The sequence below is a fragment of the Populus trichocarpa genome, chromosome 5, assembly GCF_000002775.5.
Source record: "Populus trichocarpa isolate Nisqually-1 chromosome 5, P.trichocarpa_v4.1, whole genome shotgun sequence".
In the NCBI taxonomy this organism is placed as follows: Eukaryota; Viridiplantae; Streptophyta; class Magnoliopsida; order Malpighiales; family Salicaceae; genus Populus; species Populus trichocarpa.
In genome coordinates, this window is record NC_037289.2 from 21,941,454 (window position 1) to 21,963,231 (window position 21,778).

General features: G+C 35.0%; 4 protein-coding genes across 7 annotated transcripts; 2 read left to right on the forward strand and 2 right to left on the reverse strand.

The window, feature by feature from the left end:
* Positions 1-2,147: 2,147 nt before the first annotated feature.
* On the reverse strand, positions 2,148-5,514 carry LOC7476869 (2-methyl-6-phytyl-1,4-hydroquinone methyltransferase, chloroplastic). Its single transcript, XM_002307579.4, has 3 exons — positions 4,610-5,514; positions 3,592-3,898; positions 2,148-2,464 (listed from the first exon to the last, which is right to left on the reverse strand). The coding sequence occupies exons 1-3, from the start codon at positions 5,167-5,169 to the stop codon at positions 2,309-2,311; spliced, it is 1,023 nt and encodes a 340-aa protein (XP_002307615.2). The 5' UTR covers positions 5,170-5,514; the 3' UTR covers positions 2,148-2,308.
* Positions 5,515-10,822: 5,308 nt separating this feature from the next.
* Positions 10,823-13,145, forward strand: LOC7454313 (ammonium transporter 2 member 4). Its single transcript, XM_002306767.4, has 3 exons — positions 10,823-11,522; positions 11,710-11,995; positions 12,440-13,145. Exons 1-3 carry the CDS (start codon positions 10,932-10,934, stop codon positions 12,982-12,984), a joined length of 1,422 nt encoding a protein of 473 aa, XP_002306803.2. The 5' UTR covers positions 10,823-10,931; the 3' UTR covers positions 12,985-13,145.
* A 1,004-nt stretch (positions 13,146-14,149) lies between these two features.
* Positions 14,150-16,637, forward strand: LOC7476870 (guanine nucleotide-binding protein subunit gamma 1). Of its 2 annotated transcripts, XM_024601972.2 has the most exons (5): positions 14,150-14,441; positions 14,530-14,775; positions 16,100-16,152; positions 16,278-16,322; positions 16,420-16,637. In XM_024601972.2, the coding sequence occupies exons 2-5, from the start codon at positions 14,608-14,610 to the stop codon at positions 16,502-16,504; spliced, it is 351 nt and encodes a 116-aa protein (XP_024457740.2). In that variant the 5' UTR covers positions 14,150-14,441; positions 14,530-14,607; the 3' UTR covers positions 16,505-16,637. The 2 variants fall into 2 exon arrangements, with proteins under 2 accessions (XP_024457740.2, XP_002306804.3); XM_002306768.4 differs by having other exon boundaries at positions 14,153-14,775.
* Positions 16,638-17,753: 1,116 nt separating this feature from the next.
* On the reverse strand, positions 17,754-20,759 carry LOC7476871 (uncharacterized). Of its 3 annotated transcripts, none has more exons than XM_002307580.4 (4): positions 20,542-20,758; positions 19,887-19,950; positions 19,343-19,767; positions 17,754-18,699 (listed from the first exon to the last, which is right to left on the reverse strand). In XM_002307580.4, the coding sequence occupies exons 3-4, from the start codon at positions 19,739-19,741 to the stop codon at positions 17,959-17,961; spliced, it is 1,140 nt and encodes a 379-aa protein (XP_002307616.1). In that variant the 5' UTR covers positions 19,742-19,767; positions 19,887-19,950; positions 20,542-20,758; the 3' UTR covers positions 17,754-17,958. The 3 variants fall into 3 exon arrangements, with proteins under 3 accessions (XP_002307616.1, XP_024457738.1, XP_024457739.1); XM_024601971.2 differs by lacking the exon at positions 19,887-19,950 and having other exon boundaries at positions 17,876-18,090; positions 18,215-18,699; positions 20,542-20,759; XM_024601970.2 differs by lacking the exon at positions 19,887-19,950 and having other exon boundaries at positions 20,542-20,757.
* Between the last annotated feature and the right edge of the window lie 1,019 nt (positions 20,760-21,778).

Below are 21,778 nucleotides of genomic sequence, written 5' to 3' on the forward strand. Positions count from 1 at the left end.
AAGAGAAAAAAAAAACAAAGGCACGCGCCACGGGTTAAATTTTTTTTCTTGCATAAAAAATATCAAAAAATGCTAAGATCTAAAAGTGTTAGGTCTTTCTGCAAAGATATGCCCAAAAGTCTTTAGTTTAGTTGCAACGCTTGATTCAAGAGTAATATTTATAATATTAATAATAATATTAAACTTACATGACTCAAGTTTAAGTGAGTCTGCTGGCTGCAACACCGGACCCAAGAGTCTTGAATGCGAGTCTGGCTGCAAGGTCGTGTCATAAAAGTGTGATAATTAAATAGATTAATTAAAAAAAACAAAGAAAAAAAACCAACAGGAAAAAAAAAAAACTAATGAAGAAAAAGAAAAAAATCTGAATTAACTGGGTTAACCTTTCAAACCAGGTTAACCCGTCAAATCCGGGATCCGCGTCATGAAAGTTTGATAACTAAATATAAAAACAAATTGACGGGTTAACCCGTCAAGCCCGGGATACGTGTCATGAAAGTCTGATAATTAAATAGAAAGAAATTTAACATTAAAAAACTAAACTAAACGAAAAAAAATTAATTAAAAAGAAAAAAAGCAAAAAACAAATTCCGGGTTAACTCGTCAAATCAGGTTAACCCGTCAAACCCGGGATCCGTGTCATGAAAGTTTGATAACTACAAAAAAAATTAACATTAACAAACTAAATTAAACAAAAAAATTCACTAAAACAAACAAAAAGAAAAAAAGCAAAAAAAAAAAAAAACCCATAAAGGCATTAAAAGCAAAAAAAAAAAAAAAAAAAAAAACAGCTTAGCGTTTCACGTGGATTGCATAGTGAAACATTGAACAATTTGAGTACATGTTATTAATTAAAAAGAAAAAAAAGCAAAAAAAAAAAATTCGAGTTAACTCGTCAAACCAGGTTAACCGGTCAAACCCGGGATCCGTGTCATAAAAATCTGATAACTAAATAAAAAAATTAACATTAACAAACTAAATTAAACAAAACAAATTCATTAAAAGAAAAAAACACAAAAAAAAAGCAAAAAAAAAAAACCTATAAAGGCATAGAAAAAGAAAAAAAATAAAACAAAAAAAATAAAACAAAAAAAATGAAAAAAAAAACAAAAAAAAAAAAAACTGATTAGCGTTTCACTATGGACTTGCACAGTAAAACACCGAGCAGTTTTAGTTTATTGTTAATAAATATATATTTTTATAATATTGACAAGTGTTTATTTTTTGTATTGAATCGTTGTTATTTTTTTTCCGTTTTATTTGTTGATGTTTTATGTTTTAATCATATTATTAAATTAACAAAATTTATTAAAATTTATTAAATTAATGACCAGAATCTTAAAATATTTTTTTTAAAAAAATATTTACATCATTTTAATATCTTTTCTCCAATGGAAAAAAATAAATTAACTCTTGGAGTAGCACGGCCATCTATCTTATTAATTAACTAATAGCTGCCTTTTGCTTTAAGGAAACAAATCAGCTACCAGAACACTCGGCAATCGGGAACCAAAACCAACAACCACCTTTATTCCGGTTAGCTTTAATGCGAATGGCTACCTTTTTCATAAAATCCATTTTTTAGCAAATCAACGGTGATGTAACTTTCAGCTACCACGGACGGAGATATAATCCCATGGATCAAACGGTTAGGGGACACCGGGGATGATGCAATTGACGTTTTCGTGTTTATCTGGTGGAGATGAAGACTTAAACAGGGATAGCAAAACTGGAAGAGACACTTAACAGTAAATTAATTCAGAATAAGTGTTAACATGGGATTATTCTACTCGAGAAGGCTATATTCTGCAGCAATAGCATTACTCGGGATTCATTCGAATATATTTCTCTCTAACCTCATGATTCATAACCATCGCAAGTATTTATTCATGCCGTGCAAATTGCATGTGATGGACGGGGAAGAAAAACTGGGGCCTGGGACGTTTGTTTCCTCGTAGCTTAAGGGGCTATTTTTGCTTATATAAATTTGTCAGGAGCTCTTCATAGAAGAGCAGCATCGCTTTGTCTCAAGCATAGTGGCTTTAGTCCTATTTTGTTGGAAGAAACTCCATATCCGAGCAGCCTTGGCATGGCTTTTTAAAATCATCAATGCTTGTTAAAGAGAACTGGAGGAGATGGGGAAGAAATGCCACGAATAATTTTAGGAGATTTTAAATAAACAACTCGAGTTTAAAACCCACCTAGGGTTGGATATAACAGCATGCCTATGAGTTAAGCATTGTGATTAGAAAAACAAAACAGGGGAATGCATGAAACTCAAGGACTACAAGCAGCTCTAACCTCTCTCTTAGATTGGTCTACCTTTGGGTACAATCTGATCTTTGAGCCACATATATATGGGAACCAACACATAGTACGTTGCTGCCATGACACCCAAAATGAAGCGCAGAAAGAAGACGAACGGGTTCGCTGGCTTTGACACATCCTCTGCCTCTGGGCCAAGCTGTGGTAAAAGAAAAGGAAACATTGCAAAGGTGAAAGATAAGATTAGTAAAGAAGCTTGCAATTGCAGAACAAGGCATAATTTTCAAATAGATTCCCAATCTCAATTGCTCCAAGGGCATTAGTTTCATGGCCACATACTAAATCGTAAGTCAACTAAAACCTTGCATTCAAACTACTTTCCAGTCAGTTGCAGGAATCTGACCATGCCACTATTAAAACCAAAAGTTGTGGTGCCCGTAAACAGGGCGACAAGAATTTTCTCAATTTCATCATTTTAGCTGTTCAAGAATTTGGGCCCAAAACCATGCTGTGATGATGATTATGTAGGCCGTGATATTGATCTCAATGGTGCAAAGATGATGAAATTAAGCCTAAATACAAATGTTGTGTGTTAAATCATATTCTTTCTCAGCAGGGAACCTATCGATCAGATTCTAGCTTTCAATTTGTCAACTTTCTCCTAAAATGCTATATTGGAAAATTCCAAAAATCCTATATCATTGCAGGATCAAGATTCAAATCTGGAAGCTCAAACCAAGTTCATTTATATCTAGAACCTAAAGAAGTTCTACAATAGTGCAACAATCTTCTTTCTTTTCTTGGTGGAACCTGAACTGTTCAGAATTACAAGCTCATCCCCTTTCAGCCAGGATCAGCACAAAATAGATCCAAGCAACTGGAATTCATTTTGCAGAACATGGATCAATGACTTGCTTCAGGAATTCTTAACAGAGATGATTACTGGTGGTTCTATGTTGTCAAGTTTACATGCAACCCCATGACCTAAAAGAGTGAATTACTCCCAGCAATGAAAAGACTGATGATAGAAGACTACAAGATCCACTGCCATCTCAAATATTAATAAACTCCTATTGAATCTCTAAGAGAGTACAACGAATTCATAACTCGAGTTTTATATTTCATACTAATATAAACATAAGCTCTAATTCTAAATTAATAATGATTTAAAAATTGAAACCTCAATGGCAAAGACCAAAAAATAACATGGCAGGTAAGCCAGCCAGGTGCAAATAACAGACTTGTATTACCTCCATTTAAATGACATGCAAAGCTAGAGTAAAGTGGGTAGTTATTATCATGCAATGGTAAGTCAAGAATAGTTACCTGCAAAGGAGAATCTCCAGATGCAGGTTTAACACCTGTTACAGAACATCCCATGATCAGCCCGTGCCTACGAACACCACGATACCACTTTGGACCAATCCTCTTTAGTTGAACATCCTTAAACCCAGCCTTCTGGAACCACTCAATGTACTCTTCCTCCTTAGGGAAGAGCATCCAGACATCAGCAAAGAAGCGAGACAACCAGAATGTTGGGTGCACTGGACCAATTAAGCAGGCTTTACCTTCTAGCTTCAAAACCCTGTACGCTTCCTTGATGCCACGCTGGGGATCAGGCCAGTACTCAATACTGAGAAGGTGCAGACATGTAATTCCCATAAGAAATCATTAAGAAAGTTTACCTCGCTCAAATTTCAACAACAAAGCACCAATTATTTATTTTTTCTTGAAAATCCACCATATTCTTACTCTTTAAGCTACATACTGAGTGACCAAAATTGATGTATGCACACTCCTAAGAGCTTACCCAAAAGCTTCTATTACATCAATGGTACATTACCAACATGTAGACTAACCATTAACATACTTGATTCATAGAAACCAAATAGAGGCCATCGCTTGCTAAAATCAAGTAAGACTTGGGATATGCAGGTTATAGTTCAGGAGAAGCCACTTCATGCAAAATACTGAAGACAATGACTTTCTCCAAATCCTTCTACTTTTTAGCCGGGTGCCACTTTGACGGAACTATATTTTTTTTAAGTTCTGATGCCTTCTGGAAAGTAGATACCAAATTACAGGAAAGCATATTCACGAAAACCATTCGATGGAATTTTTGACCAGGAGAATCATTCTGGATAATTCTTAAAAGGAATTAAAAAGCTCAAAGGTAATAAAAGAGTTTGCAGAAAAGCCTCATTGTAGTCCAACATAAATGACTGTTTCTTCGGCCACCAAAACATGAAACAACCAGAATTTAGCACAACAAAGCGCAGTATCAAATAGCAAAAACAATAATTCAGTTCAAACAAAAGGCAAGGCATGTAATTCAGAGATATACCTCCCAGCAGACACATATCTATCAGCATAATCGGTAGGAAATGGTAGATCCTCGGCATCGCCCTCAACAATCTTACAATCCTTCAAAGGCTCTTTCTGCTTGGCCTTTGCAAGCTGGTGCGGAGATTGATCAAGGATGGTTACATTTTTGGCGTCCACATGCTTAACTATACCCAAAGTGGTGAAACCAGTGCCGCCACCAACATCCACCACTATCGTATTCCTGTCACTGAGATCAGCAGGCTCAAGTGCCTCATCTCTCATGTCCTCGGTCCAGTGCCCAGGGTTTATGACATGGTCATACACAATTGAAAGAAACCTATAGAACCAAAAAGCCTCTTTCTTGTGTTGGATAAACCTAGGCTGTGAAGCTGGCCTAGGGGCTGATAAACTGCACTTGGGTGTTAAAGTTCTTGCCTTTGAGATTCTAGTGCTAGAGATTAAACTCACTTTAGAAAAGTGCCTCCCTTGCAAATCTGACCCCAAAAAGCCTAACCCTTTAGGGGTTATGCCTCTTATTAGAGCGAGGTTTTCAGCTCCATTGAACACTGAGGAGGTCATGACTGAACCAAACAAAGAAACCCACAGAGGAATAGAAATGAATTTGGAGATTATAGAGAAAACCCACTTGCAAAAAACTTAATCGGCTGTGGTGTGTCGTTGCTCAAAGAGTGATGTTGATGCACAAGTTTCTAGTGTGCAAGGTTGTGGTTACTCGCTATATCTCTCAAGAACCGAAACAAAATATAGATAAAAGAACCAGTAAGTGACCTAGAGCAGCTGTCGAGGAGGCTTACCACCAGTTACCAGAACATGCAGTGGGTTTGGTACTTGAGATTTATGTGCGTAGAAGTGGGTTGGGTTGGTGGTAAACAAGGATCCCAATCCGGTAACAAAAGCACTGGTTTTTAGGATATGAATGGAAATGATTTTGTTTTTTAAATTGTATTTAAAAAAAAAGTATATTAAAAAGTATTTTTTATTATTTTTAAATTATTTTTTAATATTAATACATGAAAATAATAATAAAAAATATTTTTAAATAAAAAACCTCAAATGTTTTTAAAATATTATTTTAAACACGTTACCAAGCAGCTTCAAAGTAACGCTTCGTAATTTGGGCAAGTTAAAAAACCATACTGGTCCCTTACTATTATAATTTAGTTTAATTGATTTCTGTACATTTAATTTAACTTTATAAGTCCCTCTACTACTTTGTCACGTGATTATAAAACTCGAGTTTTTTAAAAAATGAACTCTTTATATATATATATATATATATATATATATATATACATATATATTGTCGTTATATTCTAAATAATTATGTGATATTTTTCTAATATTGTACAGATTAATTATATTGGCTATACATGTAAAATATTTTATTTTTTAAATTGATTATATAGAAATGAGCTATAAAAAGAGCACTACGATCTCTCATGAAGAAAAATGGGAAGGATTGAAAATTACCTAGAGGCAGCTATGGAGATTATAAGCCAGTTTGTTTTTTTATTTTTTATTAGAATTGCGTTTAAATGTTTTTGTCATAAAAAATATTGAATTAATTTTTTTAGTGTATTTGATAATTTTAAAATGATGAAATTAAAAATTTTAAAATTTTTAAAAAGTACACCTCATGCTGTGGCCAAATGGGAGGATTCTCATGCGAATAAGGAAAAACAGACAAGGAAAAAGGAAAGACTTGATAGTTATTAAACAAATAAGTAGAAATTGACAACTCAACGAGTACTGACAAATTCCACAGTGCATTGAGTTATAAAACGTCATCGTGCTGTTGATGTACAATTGTGTCGGCGCAAGACACTCAAGGCTATAAAGGAGGCACAGGACATGAAATACGATGTGATTACTAATTAGTGTGTTCTTGTGTTTTGTGGGCCTTGACCCCCTTCCTCAAGGCCAAATTACATTATATTATAATAATTAACAATTAACAACAACAAAAAAAAAAAAACTAAAACTACTAGGTGTTTTGCTGTTCAGTCTTGTACTGTGCAACTCCTTGCCGAGCACTGCAGATTTCAATATTGCTTTTTTAGTTTTCAAAGCTTTTTTTTATGACATCATTTTTTTTATTTTTTTGTGTTTTTTTGGCTGGTGGTCTCTTTTTTTTTTCTTGCATGTTCTTGGTGATTGGAGGTTTTTACTTGGTTTTAAAACTTGATTTAAACCAATTTAATGAGATAATATTTGAATTTGTACTGAGAAAACACAATTAAAAAAAATCAAAATGAGAAAACAGAACGTGTACATCACCATTCTATACTAAAAAAAATGAGATTTCAACGCAGATTTAAGCGAGGGATAACAAGTTTTGTTACAAGTTAAAACTCTCAAATGCTAAAAATACTATAATTATAGAAATACCTCTGATATATTTATTTTTTATTCATTCATGTCTTCATTTGTTAAAAGGCTACAACCTTTTATATAGAAAAAACTAATAAACCCTAGTAATACTAAATTTGAAAAATAAACTCATTTCTATTAGCCTAAAGGTTTTTAAACCCTCATGGCTAATTTTGATAGTAACAATAATTAATGAAGTTAATATGTTTGTTAAAAATTTTAATGTTGTTAAAACCTTTATGCATCATTTAAAGCAACATGGACTCCTTAGATGTAAATATGATTTGAATATGCCTAAGTTCATTTCAATCTAATCAAGTTTTTATAAAATTTAATTTGATATCATAAAAATAAATTTTATCCAAAATTATTTTTATATTGCCGAAATTCATCATCCAAGTTATTTGTTTTACCAAGACTTGTATAGTTAAAAATACCTTATGAAAAACCATGTTAATCATATATTCTGATACAATCACTTGATTTATTTTTATAAAAAGCAAAGCTTCTTATCCATTTTTAGCTAAAATAACTTATCATATGTGTTCCTACACTATTTAACTATTATTAGCTTAGGTGGAAAACTAGTGATTTTGGAATGAGTGTGTCTAACACTCTAGTTATTCGTAACAACTCTTTGTCTCTTCTAAAATAAAAAAGCTCGTAGCTATTTCTCACAAAGAAGAATAACACTTGAAAAATCAAAATCTCTTATTCTTATTTCTTTCATGAAAGTAACAACTAAATGTGAGTTTTTCTCCTATAAATACCCATTTGATTTTATGAGAAAACTTTCTTACACTCTTATAATTCTACAATTCATACTCTTAATGCTTTGATCCTTTAAGAAGCTTTTATTCCACATTTCATTCACATTCTTGAGTTGGATTATAATTATATAAGCTTAGTCCTATGAAATGTTCTCTCGTGGAGTGTGATGACTCTTGTAAAAGTTATAATTATTGTGAAAGTAAAGTGATACTTGAACCACTTGGATAATATTTAGTTACAAGCCATTAAGTGAAATGTTTAATCTTAAGCTTTGAAAAGGATTGTGAAAGGTTTAAATCTTGATCCTTGAAAAACATTGTGTAAGGTTTTCTAATTTTGATTATGGAAAACAATTAATGTAACTAGTAAAGTATCATCCGCTAAAAAAACTATGAGTTAATAGCGAACAATTGAATAAAAGTTCAATAAGTGGAGTAGGCGATTATCTAAACCACTATAAAAATTGGTGTGCTTCTTTCTCTATCCTTATATCCTTAATTTGTGTTTTTTGATATTATATATGGTGTCAATTTTTTAAGCATGATTGAAATTTAAATTTTTAGAATTTGCAATAAAGCTCTAATTCACCTTATTCTTAAGCTTTTTAAGACTTTAAAGATCATCCTCATTTTGTATCTAAAGTGTTAAGATGCATTCATGTGGGTTTGTTATGCATGCAACAAAGGCCAGAAGACAAACCAAACATGTCATCTCTGGTTTTGATGTTGGGCGGTGAGTATGCATTGCCTAACCCAAAGCAACTTGATTTTTTTCACATAAAAAAATATGTCTTAAATGGATTAGTCATTAGAAAATCATGAATCATCATCCATAAATGACCTAACTATTTTATAACTGGAGGCACAATAATAGATTGGATATATATATATATATATATATATATATATATATATATATATATATATATATTTCCAGCAAAATCCAAAGTTATATAACCAAATACTAAATATGTTCAGCTATAATTATATTGATGTATTATTTTTACATGTTTACAAGTCCTTTGCAAGCACTAGTATGAATACAGAGATACAAAAATGCTTAATGAGCTCATCTTTGTACTACACAATAATTGTACTAGTTTGGTTTAAGCCAACAAATGTATTATATAGATTTAGGCTCAATATTTATATATTTTCTATTTTTAATTTATAAGAACAATAAAAAAAAGTTGAAAGTGCATGAATAATGTGTTTTATTGACCACTATTTGGGTTCAAGTTTAGGTTTGAATTTGAATTATGGATACTTGATGGATACCCAAAACCTGATCGGAATGGGTTTGGGTATAAAAAATCCATACCTAATCAAGTTTGGGTTGGGTTTAAATAATGATTTTGTATTGTTCAGGTATGAATAGTACAAAACATAATCTATGTTGTCATTCCCATCCTTAAATGAAAGTTATCTTTCTTGTTTTCTTTGTTAAATAAATGTTAAATGAATCAATTTCCATTCTAAATTCAAGAACTAAGATCCAATTTGATGAGGTATTAAAATACAAGATGTTTAAGAATAAGATTGACGTGTTAGATAATCAGTTAATCTTTTATTTCAAACAATTTGATCTATTCTATCTAGCCAAGGTATTTGGTGGCTTAATATGAAAATCTCGAATGATTAATAACCAATACTTGTAAAAGGTCCCTTTTGATAAATGTGGGGACTCATGAGTGCTTAAGTCAGTAACTTTGTAGAGAGAGAAAATACAATGATATTTTAGATAAAGAGGCTCTGAAAATATGTATGTTGAAAATATTAAGAATGAAGAGACTATGAACCTTGAGTTTTAAGGATTCATGATATATTTATAACTCTTGAGTCTTGTTTTTTTATAGAAATAAAGGGTTAAAGTGTAAATTCACACTTATGATATTTTGAGTTATATTCTACTTAAAATAATACATATTGGACTAATATAAAATATTAAGAATCTCATGGAAAAAATTATAAGGCAGTGTTGGGCTCGGGCAATACATTACCTGGATCGAAGCACGTTGGGTTTGGTAGTGATAGCCCAAGCCCAAGCCCAAGCCAATGTGAGGAATCTTTCTTCTTGCTGGCACTGGAAATTGGAACACAAAAGTTAATTGGAAAAGGTCGAAGCCAGCTGGCCATAGAACCTTCATGGACAAAAATCTTTTATTTTTTTATCTTTTTTATCAAATCGACATTAAAATCTTTACAAGGTAGTGGTACTAAAACTAACACATTGAATGTAAAGGAAAAACAAAATGATACAGAGTGGATGGAAGTCGGAATCCATGTAGAATCCACAGATAATCCTACGACTCAAGTAATGAGAGAATTTCGACATCTATTCGGTGCTACAAAGTCATTAATTACAGCCCTTTTCACAGCCATCGGTTTTAATTACCAGTTTGATGCAGGTGATCGGTTGTAATTTATATATATTCAAGCACAATGTACTGATTGCTAGCACAAAAGATGATATTTTTTCTGCTTGCTCCTCCAGTCCAAGATTCTGATGGATTTCACAACTCTTTGCTGTCTATGAGTTTTCCGTTTCAACGGCTTTTACTGCTTGACACGAATGCGATCAACGTATTACCTGACAAAATCATTCCCGTGTCGCTAAATATTCCCCAAAACATTGACGATTGCGTTTAGATCAATTATAAGCTGTTCCCATACATGTTAATATAATCAGGCCAAAAGCTGTATCTTTTATAACAAAGGAAAAAACAAAGAAAATACCCTATCATTTGTTAACGTATCTTTCATTCCTTAGGTAGTATCATTATAACAGCCAACTTCCGGCGAGCATTTCATTGCCGAGATTCCAAACTCGTAGGATTCTCCGCTTACCAAAGAAAGACACAGTACTTGAGTTTCTTCTTTTTTTTTCTTGTTAGACAATGACATTACTTGTTTAACCCTCAATATGACAAATTTCAGTTTACAAAAATATCGATGCTAGGGCTAATAAGTAACTTAACAAAAGCCGATTACGGGGGCAGAGTCCAGGCACCTTAGAGAAAGCACAGGAGCAGATTCGCCCACTACTTTCACCTATATATAGGCGCAAATACAGCACCCTCCAAATTAAATATCATCGCACCCTGTGTGCTTCAAGATTCAACACCACCTCCTGTATATCGGAGGCAAAAAAGCCGTAGTCCAAGACAAAGCTCAGTCCAAATGGCAGAAATTCCAACCAACCTATTGCCCGATGAGGCAAGCCCGGAGTGGATGAACAAAGGAGACAACGCGTGGCAACTCACGGCAGCAACTCTTGTGGGTCTTCAAAGTGTGCCGGGCCTTGTGATCCTTTATGGCAGTATCGTGAAAAAGAAATGGGCTGTTAACTCCGCGTTTATGGCCTTATACGCCTTCGCGGCTGTGCTCGTGTGCTGGGTGGGCTGGGGCTACCACATGTCATTCGGAGACAAAATGCTTCCTTTCCTTGGTAGGCCCGATATTTCCTTGGACCAAAAGTTTCTTTTGGACAAAGCCTATGTTGGGTACTTGCCTAGTGCGACCCTGGTCTATTTCCAGTTTGTGTTTGCTGCGATCACGTTGATTCTGGTGGCTGGGGCGTTGCTTGGAAGGATGAATTTTCATGCGTGGATGCTGTTTGTACCACTTTGGCTTACCTTCTCTTACACTTTCACTGCTTATAGTCTTTGGTGTCCAGGTGGTTGGTTAGCTAAGCTAGGGATCATTGATTACGCTGGAGGATATGTCATTCACCTTTCCTCTGGCGTTGCTGGTTTTACTGCAGCTTATTGGGTAACTAACTGCTAACTAGCACACATGGCTCAGTTAAAACGGGACATATGTTAGAAACTTGTAGTGTTACTAGCTAGTATCCATATAATACAAAAAAAAAAAAAAAAAAGGCTCAAAAGCCTATGAAGATGATGGATAAAAGTGGAAAATCCAACTTCATATAATGCTAACGGTTTATATGGAACAGGTGGGACCAAGGACAAACAAGGACAGGGAAAGGTTCCCACCAAACAACATTCTACTGATGCTGGCAGGTGCTGGGCTGCTTTGGATGGGGTGGAGTGGTTTCAACGGCGGTGGTCCTTTCGCTGCCAATACAGATGCATCTCTGGCCATTCTTAACACCCATGTGTGCACTGCTACCAGCTTGTTGACCTGGCTCCTTCTTGACATTGTTTTCTTTGGAAAGCCCTCTGTGATCGGAGCCACACAAGGCATGATCACTGGTCTCGTTTGTATCACCCCTGCTGCCGGTAATATCACGCCCATATATATAACGATACACTTGTTTTTGCCTTTTTTGGCCATTATCCTCTGCAAATTAATTTTGATCTTTTCAAGGCCTTTATCTTTTGGCAATATCGGATCAAACCAATTAAATTTCTTAAGAGACTAAAGAAACATTGTGAACATCGACTTTTGTAGTATAACTTAATTATAGTATTAGCTAGTCTGTTAGGTGATTATATCCCATGAGTTCAAAGTTTGTAAGGACCGCAAATGCAAAGCATCTACATCCTTAAATAGGAACAAATTTTGGACTCATCACTAGTCCATAGACACAGCGATGTGATGGCTGATGGTGAGTCGGACTCTTAGCATATATATAAAATATACTCCGTAAAATTACATAAGATTAGTCAAACTAGCTTGCTGTTGGCCAAATTTATTGAAGTAAGAAAATTACCATTGAACAGGAGTTGTGCAAGGTTGGGCTGCCATCCTGATGGGGATATTGTCCGGAAGCATTCCATGGTACAGTATGATGGTCCTGCACAAGAAAATATGGCTTCTCAAACAAGTTGATGACACCATGGCAGTTTTCCACACCCATGCTGTTGCAGGGAGCTTAGGAGGCATCCTCGCAGGCTTTTTTGCTAATCCGAAGCTCAACCGCATCTTTTACATGGTAAAGGACTGGCAGCATTACATAGGACTTGCCTATGGCCTACAAAATGGCAGGACCGCTGCAGGACTCAAGCAAATGGGCGTTCAGTTGCTAGGAATTCTTTTTGTGGTTGTTCTTAACGTTTTTGTCACTAGTGCGATATGCTTGTTGATTCGGTTGGTAGTTCCATTAAGATTGACTGATGAGGAATTGCAAACTGGTGATGATGCTATTCACGGAGAAGAAGCCTATGCATTGTGGGGTGATGGGGAAAAGTACGAGTCCAAGCACAACTCACTCCATGGTGTTGAAGAGTTCCCTCAAGTTGTATCAAAAGAGGTTGAGATGGCTTGATGATTTGGTTGTGCTTATTTGAAAATGTTTCCTCTTTTTTCTTCATATCGTTGTGTGTTCTTACATTTCCTTTCTCCTTCGTTAGATTTTTAATCTGGGGTGAAGTTGTAAAATAATAAACACGACCTGGATGCACAATGACATGGGATTTCTTGTGCTAATTGTGTGGCATTTCTGCATTTAATGTTGCTTTAATTTGCAAGTTTAATTGACATTTTCTGTTTAAGTCCAAACAATTAAGGCTGTAAAATAGTGTGAATGGAAGCAACATTTGAAGTGGGCTGTGTTCATTTTCCTTCTCCCTCGTTGCCATAGATAATTGGATTCAAGTTTCATGAATAGTATGATAAACTAATGTTATGCTAATTTTTAGTTTTTAGTGTTTTTAAAAATATATTTATCTTGAAAAAATATTAAATTAATATTATTTTGTGATTTTAATATAATAATATTAAAAATAAAAATAAAATTATTTTAATTTATTTTTAAATAAAAAATACTTTACATTATAATACCAAATATGTATTTAAATACCTCTTATAAATAATTTAATGATTTTGAGACTTCATGGATTAAAAAATGGCAGGTGCCAATATACAGAAGTAAACAAAAACGACAGCCTAAAAGTGTGGGGGGGTGCCTAACAAGAAAGGCAACTTTGCCAAGATAAATACGGCATCTTGATGGTGGTGGCTGCCACCAATGAGTGGATGTCCATGTAAAGTATTCTATATTTTATAAGAAGAAAAACAAAATGCCGAAACAATCTTAGCTGGGGCACCTGATATGGAAATCTCACAAGTCTTCTTTGTTTTTTAGTTGCTTATTTATACAACCTGCGAAGAGGTGAAGTTTTCGAAGTAAATTTGCAAGAAGAATTGACAATGGCATCAATGAACAACAAGAAACATGTTTAAGTTTGGCTCTTTATTTGCTTGGGGTGAACTCAGATAGGACAGCGAACATGTTGGTGTGTGCAAGTATGGAATGACGAATGAAATCTGGAATGTAAAATATAATTTTAATGAAATATAAATTAAAATATTAGCAAAGTAAATCACACATTGAAAATTATATTATTAAAGAAAAAGGTAGAAAAATATGGATCTTTAAAGAATTTAAAATTTCCATTTGAATAACCATTAATTTATAAAAGGTATAAAAAAAAGCAATGGCAATGGAAGTAGATTAGTTGTCTAGTTCATTAAAAAAAAAAAAGAAGAAGAAGGAGGAGGAGGAAGTAGACTAGTCGGCAGACTCGTGGGATAGTAGAAATCTCTTACTATTTAATTTTTGTTAGAAAAAGTAAAGCAGCTTTGTTCAAAGGGAAGAAGAAAAGAAAGTCGCTGTATTTTCTGCCTCTTAAATAAAATAATAAGAGACAAGAGCCACTGGAGCCTCGAGGAGGAGGAGCAGGAGGACGCAGTAATAAAACCCCCCCAAAAAGTCCAAGAGTTGTACGGGCATTCTTTCTTAGCAGTTTGTTTGGTTGTAGATCCATCCGTAGGGCTGTATGTACCGATTCTTGTTTTCAATTTAATGCAGTGAAGTGAGATATTTTTATGTTAAAAAAACAACAAGTGGTGATGGAGGAGTAGGAACTCAATCGTGGCCGAAAAAGGAATGGAGTCTGAAACGGCGTCGTCGGCTGATGAACAAGTTAGTGGTGGTGGTGGTGGTGGTGGTGGTGGTGGTGGAGGGGGAGGTGCGTCGGCGGGAGCTGATACGAGAGGAAAACATCGGATTCTTGCTGAACTAAAGCGCGTGGAGCAAGAAATGAAGTTTTTGGAGGTCAGTTTGAAACTTTTTTTTTTGTGTTGGATATTTTAAATGCTACAGACAGCCTACATTATTAGCGTATGAGATGTGCCGTTTAGGTTTGGTTTTATGGGAAAGTAGTTTTCTCCCATGATGTCGTTAAGACCTTAGCTTATTCTGTCTAGATCACCGGAAAGCTTTTCTTTTTTAGCATGTCTGGACATTGGCTTAGGTTTATGCTTAATCCCGCTGACTGGGTTTGGACTGGACATCGGCATCGAAAAAGTTTATGCTTTGATTGAATTGTATGGAAAGAAGAAAGAGAGATCACGGGAACTTGGTGGGAGCTAGATGATTGTATAGGAAAAATGATCCTTTCTGGTTGGAAATTGAGTTCATTGTCAATATAAATGGGGAAGGCAATTATGCTATCTAAATTGGCAGAGCCTAACATGTTGCAATTTTTCGGAGTGGACTAAAAGTCATGCGCAAAGTTCTGGGATTTATTAAGTAGGAATGGTTTGGGGGGAAATTTGAAGAATGCAGCACATAATTTATACTTCTCATCTTTGGTGTCTAGTCTTGATGACTTGTATCTTAACATGAATTCTGTTGTGTTTATTTAGCTATAGAAAGTTGGACTGTTTGACTACACTGTTGTTTTCCAACCCATATTACTTGACCATGCTCATTGAATTTTGTTTTTGAAAGCTATGGTCGAAGCTCTTCAATCTCTTTCGATGATTCTAGTCAATGGAGTGACTTTTAAGTTTCATGGCTAACATTTTGTTTCAAGAGCTGTATTGTTATGCTTGGGAAATATTTGTATACCACACAAAGCATCATAGCAGTTGAGCTTTGGCTCAGATGTTAGGAAGAGTTTAGTCCTTTTGTTGCTTATAGCATTGGGATGGAGCATTTCTAGTTGTATACTTGTGGCTATTTCGAACTGTTCGCTTATGATTAAGTACAGTACCCCATTGACATTGTGACTGGAGAATTTAGAAAAAGCGAGTAAAACATCAACATGTCTATGAAAATCACCATCTAGCTACAGGTTTATTATGCATTTACTCCTGACTGTATTTCTTGAATAAAAAACAACTGCTTTAACCTGGCATATTCAATAGGGTTTTGAAATGCGACCACTTTGTTGGTGTGGAGGTTAATGGTAGGAGTCGAGGTTTGCTCCTCACTCAAAATGTTTTTCTCAGCCATGCTATGCAGATCAATGTGGGGGCATTATCATCTCCATTTCTTCATGTTCATTTAATTATGCATCATTGGCATGGACTCAGTTGTAGGCAGAGTGTATTCTGGATTCATCTTATTTTGAATGTTTCATACACTTTTTTAGGAAGAGTTGGAGGAGCTCGAAAAGACAGATAATGTATCAACTGTGTGTGAAGAGTAAGTATAACAAATGATTTTTGTTTTTTCAGAACTATGGGATTTGCTCAAGAGTTCCTCAATCTCTTCTCCAAGCTGTTAAGAATTTTCTTAGGATTGAATATGTTTTAATTGTTGTTCTTCAGGTTGCTGCGCAATGTGGAGAACATACCCGATCCACTTCTCTCACTGTAACTTCACTAACACCCTCAATATGCCCTCTTGTTTTCCTCTTATGACTTCTTGTTATCGTCTATGATGTTCATTCATTGGTTTCTTCCATTACAGAACAAATGGCCCTGCAAACCCATTGTGGGATCGATGGTTTGAGGGGCCTCAAAAATCACAAGGTTGCGTGTGCAGGATACTCTGATTTGTAGCATTTGTTGCTGGAAGCTTCAAGACTGTTATCTAACAGATTTGTGAAATATGACAGCACGATTATTATTTTAGCGAATGGTCAATGAATTTTCCCACTGCAATAGAGAAATTTTGGGTTTTGACAACTGATACTACAGCCATTTCCTCTTCATAAAATTGTAAATCAATGACATTTAAGAGATTCTCACTCTCTCAAGGACGTCAAAGCGGTATCCTCCCATCTAGCAGCTGAACATGTTAACACCAGTCGCTATTTTGTTTTATTTGACAAATTCCTGATAGTTATTGAGAATGGGATTTTTTACATTTCCAGAAACCAGTTTCCGCGCTATACAACCGTCACTTAGCTTGAAACAATGTGCTAATGAGAAAAGGGCACGATCCTTTCTCGTTTTTACAAAATCAACTCTTTCGGCAAACATAATCAGTCAACACGGGAAAATCACAACAAGTCTTAACATGGTGGTGGTTCTGAGCTTTTGATGAATTTCAGAGGCGCTACAAATCTTATTATAAACCGCTCTTTGCATTTTCACCCCATTATATTTTGGAAGGAACTTCGGTGCAACTCAATACTGCATTTGCATATATATATAAGGAGCTCCATACGAGAAATCCCCCCGTTTTAAAAAACAAAGCTGCCAATATTATTCCCTTGAAGCGGGGTTGACTTGAGGGGTTCCGTGGGTTCTTTACACCCTGAGCCAGAAATATCGGTCGTTGTTGTCTTGAAACAGCAGGTGCGACGCTAGATTTTAGAAGACCAAAATATCCTACGTGTTCATATGCGCACGCACCGTAAACAGCCAGATGTAATGGATCTTATGACACTTGCGAAGAGACTGCTATGTTGGAATGGTTTGCACCAGACTTCCAGAAATTAGATGTAGGATAGATCAATGTTGCAGAAACTAACTTGTTGTTTGATTTCAAATGGATCGATTTCAACTTCTCAAGGCTTCAAGAAGCAGCCGAAAAACACTATAATTTCCATAGCAGGTGGCTAATTGTTAGACAAACGCCTCCATATCCATCCTATAATATCATATAAGCCCTTTCCTGTGATAGAACCACAGTCCAGTATATGCAGTCTACTACCTGATAGAAATGAGCAGGCATGATACTTGGCGGTGGATCTTCACGAGTGCCATGCAAGCCAACTTAGTTTTAACAAGACAGACCAAAACATTCTATTCATACGTATAACCTTATCTGGTGAGGTGCTGAATTCCGAGAGCACGTGCAAGACAAGGATTTCTATCATTAGCAAGCATCAGGAACAGAAACAAGAATATTTCAAAACAATGTACACGGGAACATTGATGTACAATCAGAAGTTGAAACGAGGCCACCAACCATGAAGTAGTTTGAAATCAGCTGGAACCAATTCCAGAGTTATCATTGTGTAGACCTACAAAGAAAAAGGTGATGAAGAAAAGAAGATGATTACAGGACCTGAGTGGACAATAGTTGCCTCAGATGGAGAAGATGTTCCTCGTCTGAAATGTGAAGGGATAGGCGAAGATTTGTTAGGAGTGACTCTTGCTCCCAACTTAAGGGACCTGAGGCATATAATGCCTGCACAGTTGACCGATAAGCATGAAACTCTAGCTCATGGATTTCAGCTTCTAGCTTTTGTTCAAAATAAGGAGTTAAACGCTTGATGAAAGAAAAGGAAACAAATGATGACTCGGCATCTGACCTATGGGATGCATTATCCAATGGTGTTTGGAAATTATGACTGGAGGAGTCGGCGAAGCCATTAGAACTGCAGCTAGCAACAGAACTTTGGTTGCTATCTGCAGTCAAAAGAGGCCTGGAAGAAGTATAAGTAGTTGCTTTTACCATGTTGGCATTCATCTCACTAGATCCCTTAAATTTCTCATCCGCTATTAATTTTTCAGAAGAAATGTTGTCTGCCCGCTTAAAAAAAGGAAGATTCCGTACAAGTTGCTTGTGGCATCCTTCCATACAAGAAACCAGGTCCTTTGAAGATCTTTCAAGATGATGCTGGTCAAGACCCATTTTGACATTATGCTGTCCATCTTTAAGGTGTTTTTGTCCATCTTTCTCTAGTAAGCATGGATCTTTCCTCGTCACTGGTACCAGAGCCCTTCGCACCAAGCTACCAGAATGCTTTGACTTATTTTCTGCACATTTTTTGGAGTGTTCTATATTTTGAGTAACCTGCAATTGAAGTTATTCGGATATCAGTAACAGCTTCTCCCTACAAAACTTGTTAGAAACCTTTACCATTTGGACTAGAAGAATAAAATGACACAATTCTCGTCAAAATAAATTGTAATTGTTCTCATACGAGTGTGTGGATGCACAGCAGAGGAAAACTAAAAGCAAATAAACAAAGACTTCTATCAAGAGCAGCAAGACACACTGGGTTCAAAGAAGAAGACTTCTAGCCATATGATAGTGAATGACTAGAAAATACATGGATTTAAAACAGAGGAAAACAGGTTAAATGAAACATTGCAGTGACATAATACATTAAGACCAGAAGTATGATAAACTATCAGAAATATCAGAAGACTGGTGGTGTTCACAAGCAGCAGCACACATGCACAAGATCTCATATAGAAAAGTCAAGAAAAGCTTACTATTAAGCTGATTTTTCAAGAACTTTTGCATGCAATTCAATATTAGAAAGAGAATGTCAAACATTCAGTTTGCAGATCAAAATGCAGTTCAACCTCAAAGTATGATAAACTAGCATTTATACAGAGGGAGGAGGCAGATTTTTGAACAGCTGGAAAGGGTTAGCCAAGGAGAAATTGAAGGTAAACCAAAGCATAAGCATAAGCAGGAAAACAAATACCTTTCCTATCACCGACCAATTATTATTATGCCAGGCCTGCTGAATCCTTATGCTCGATTCATGAAATTCTTTGAGTTGGATGGACCCGAACAGCCTCACAACAAAGAGGTTATTATTCAACACCTTTGCAATTTTTCCTTCTCTCCAGCATTGAAAATCAAATATCTCAGCAACATCACCAACCATCCATCTTTTCCTTTTTTTATGAGGGGGCTGAGGCCTGACATCCTCCTCACGCACCTTCTCCATAACTGGCTCTCCCTTGTTGTCCGAAACTGATTTGTACCTAATTTTACAATAATTGCCACGGGCCGAAACTACACTTCCGGGAAACCACGAACCACATGGCTCATGGTCTCTTCTTAAAACCTCCACCAAATTCCCTTCTTTAAACTTCATGATTCAAGAGTCTCTCAAGCTTGACCCTGAAAATATAAGCAATGAATTTAGCAGAAAGAATAGTTAGTATTGTATCCATGTGCCATCTTTTAATATCATAACAAGAACGAACACGAAGAAAAATTATAAGGGATTCGTCCCAAACCTGCCAACAAAAACTCAAAATTCCATCTTGTTACATCAGATCAAAGATTTAAAGGATCAGATTGCTGAAGCATGAAATTGAATACAGTCTTAAGCATTGGCAGATCAAGTAAACAAAATGCTGAGTAAGATCTCAAATCCAATATATCATTTTCATACAAACAGAAGCATCGTATAAGAATTGAAACTTGGTCATCTATGAACAGCAATCAACAGAGACACAAACATAAAAATCACCAAACCTTCAACAATACAAGATTTATTCATCGAACTTTTGAGGTGTGCTACGACATAAGATTCATGCTTTTAAAATTTAACAGGAACCGTATTATATTGTGCATCAGACCAGTTCCTTCGACTTTTAATTAAGGTTGTCAATCATGAATCGGACAAAATCAGCATTAGAATATGTCACAACCAGATACATAACATCATTCTTTTCCTTACTTCACTTTTTTAACCGAGAAAAAAAAATAGATTGTCTGTTGAAGAAAAGGGATCCTGCCCAGAATTCATTAAAATCTTTAAACTATGAGTAACTGAGAAACTGTGGACTAAAATACAAAACAACCACACATTAAACCATTCAAGATTGAATTCAAAAAAGAAAAAAAAAGGGTAATCATGCTCAACAAAAAGAAAATAAAGGGGCTTACCTTGACATGGAATGACAATTGCAAAAGAACAGGGACACGGCTTTGCTGTGCTCATAACCACAACTTTACGCATACTGGCTAGCTGTATGTTTTCACTCTTCTTCCTTGCTTGAAAAACTTTTCCAGTATGGAATAGCTCATTTGATGCTAACTTAAACCCGCTTTCAAGTTTAGCATTATCAAGTATTTTGTCAGCCTGTGTCAATTTCATTGGACCATTCATCCTTGTAATTGTTTTTTCTTTAATTATTTGCTGCAGCATAGGGTTTATTTATTATTTATTTTTTTAGTCAGCCTATTTTCAAGTCAGCATTCAATTACAGAGATAAAAATTATCCTCCGGTCACCCTTCAATTAATAGTTTAATACTAATTCTATTGAGAATTAATTGTTTTACAGTTAACGTCAAATATAATATCGGAGAGAAAGTATAATTTACTCAGGACCCATCGACCGAAACATTTATGGAAAAGGTGTGAAAAAAGAAAAATGATCTTTAAGTTTTATGTTATTTTTTAAAAGATCAATAAATTAATATTTTATAATTTATTTCTTAAAAAAAAAGTAATTCTTTAATTATGATACCTATCTTACCCTTCATGTATATTCTCTTTCTTTTTTAGTTTGCTTAGAAAAACTCTTATATCAATTATACATATTTCACCTGTAAAAATACTTTATTGCTGTAATCAATTTTTCTTATATTACCATTATAGTAAACTTAAGAAAAAAATATAATTATTATTATTATTATAAAAGTGGGAAAATAAAATTTTTATATTTGTAAATTAGTAGTTTGAAGAGGTGAAAATAGTAATGATAATCTAATTTTTAAAATATAATTATTATTGTTATTATAAAAGTGGGAAAATATTTTTTTCAAAGTAAAAAAAGTTAATGATAATCTTTGTTTTTCAAGTAATAAATATCATTTAGACCTCCAATAAGTAGAAATGAATGTTCTCTAAACACTTTCCACGGCGAGAATAATGGTTGCTTGAAAATAGTCTTAGGGATAGATCATAGATCTAGTGGTGAGAAACATTTTGTTTTTTTATTGATTTTTTTACGATATAAATCCATATAAATAAAATCAGTATGGTGAAGTAAAAGGAGAAGGAAGAGAAGACCGCTTGCTTGCCTTATTTTTTGCGAAAGTGGTGGTGATTATTCTGGTTGTACGAGGATCGTCCATTACAGTGGTGGATCACAGGTGACGTCATGTTGATAAGAGTGC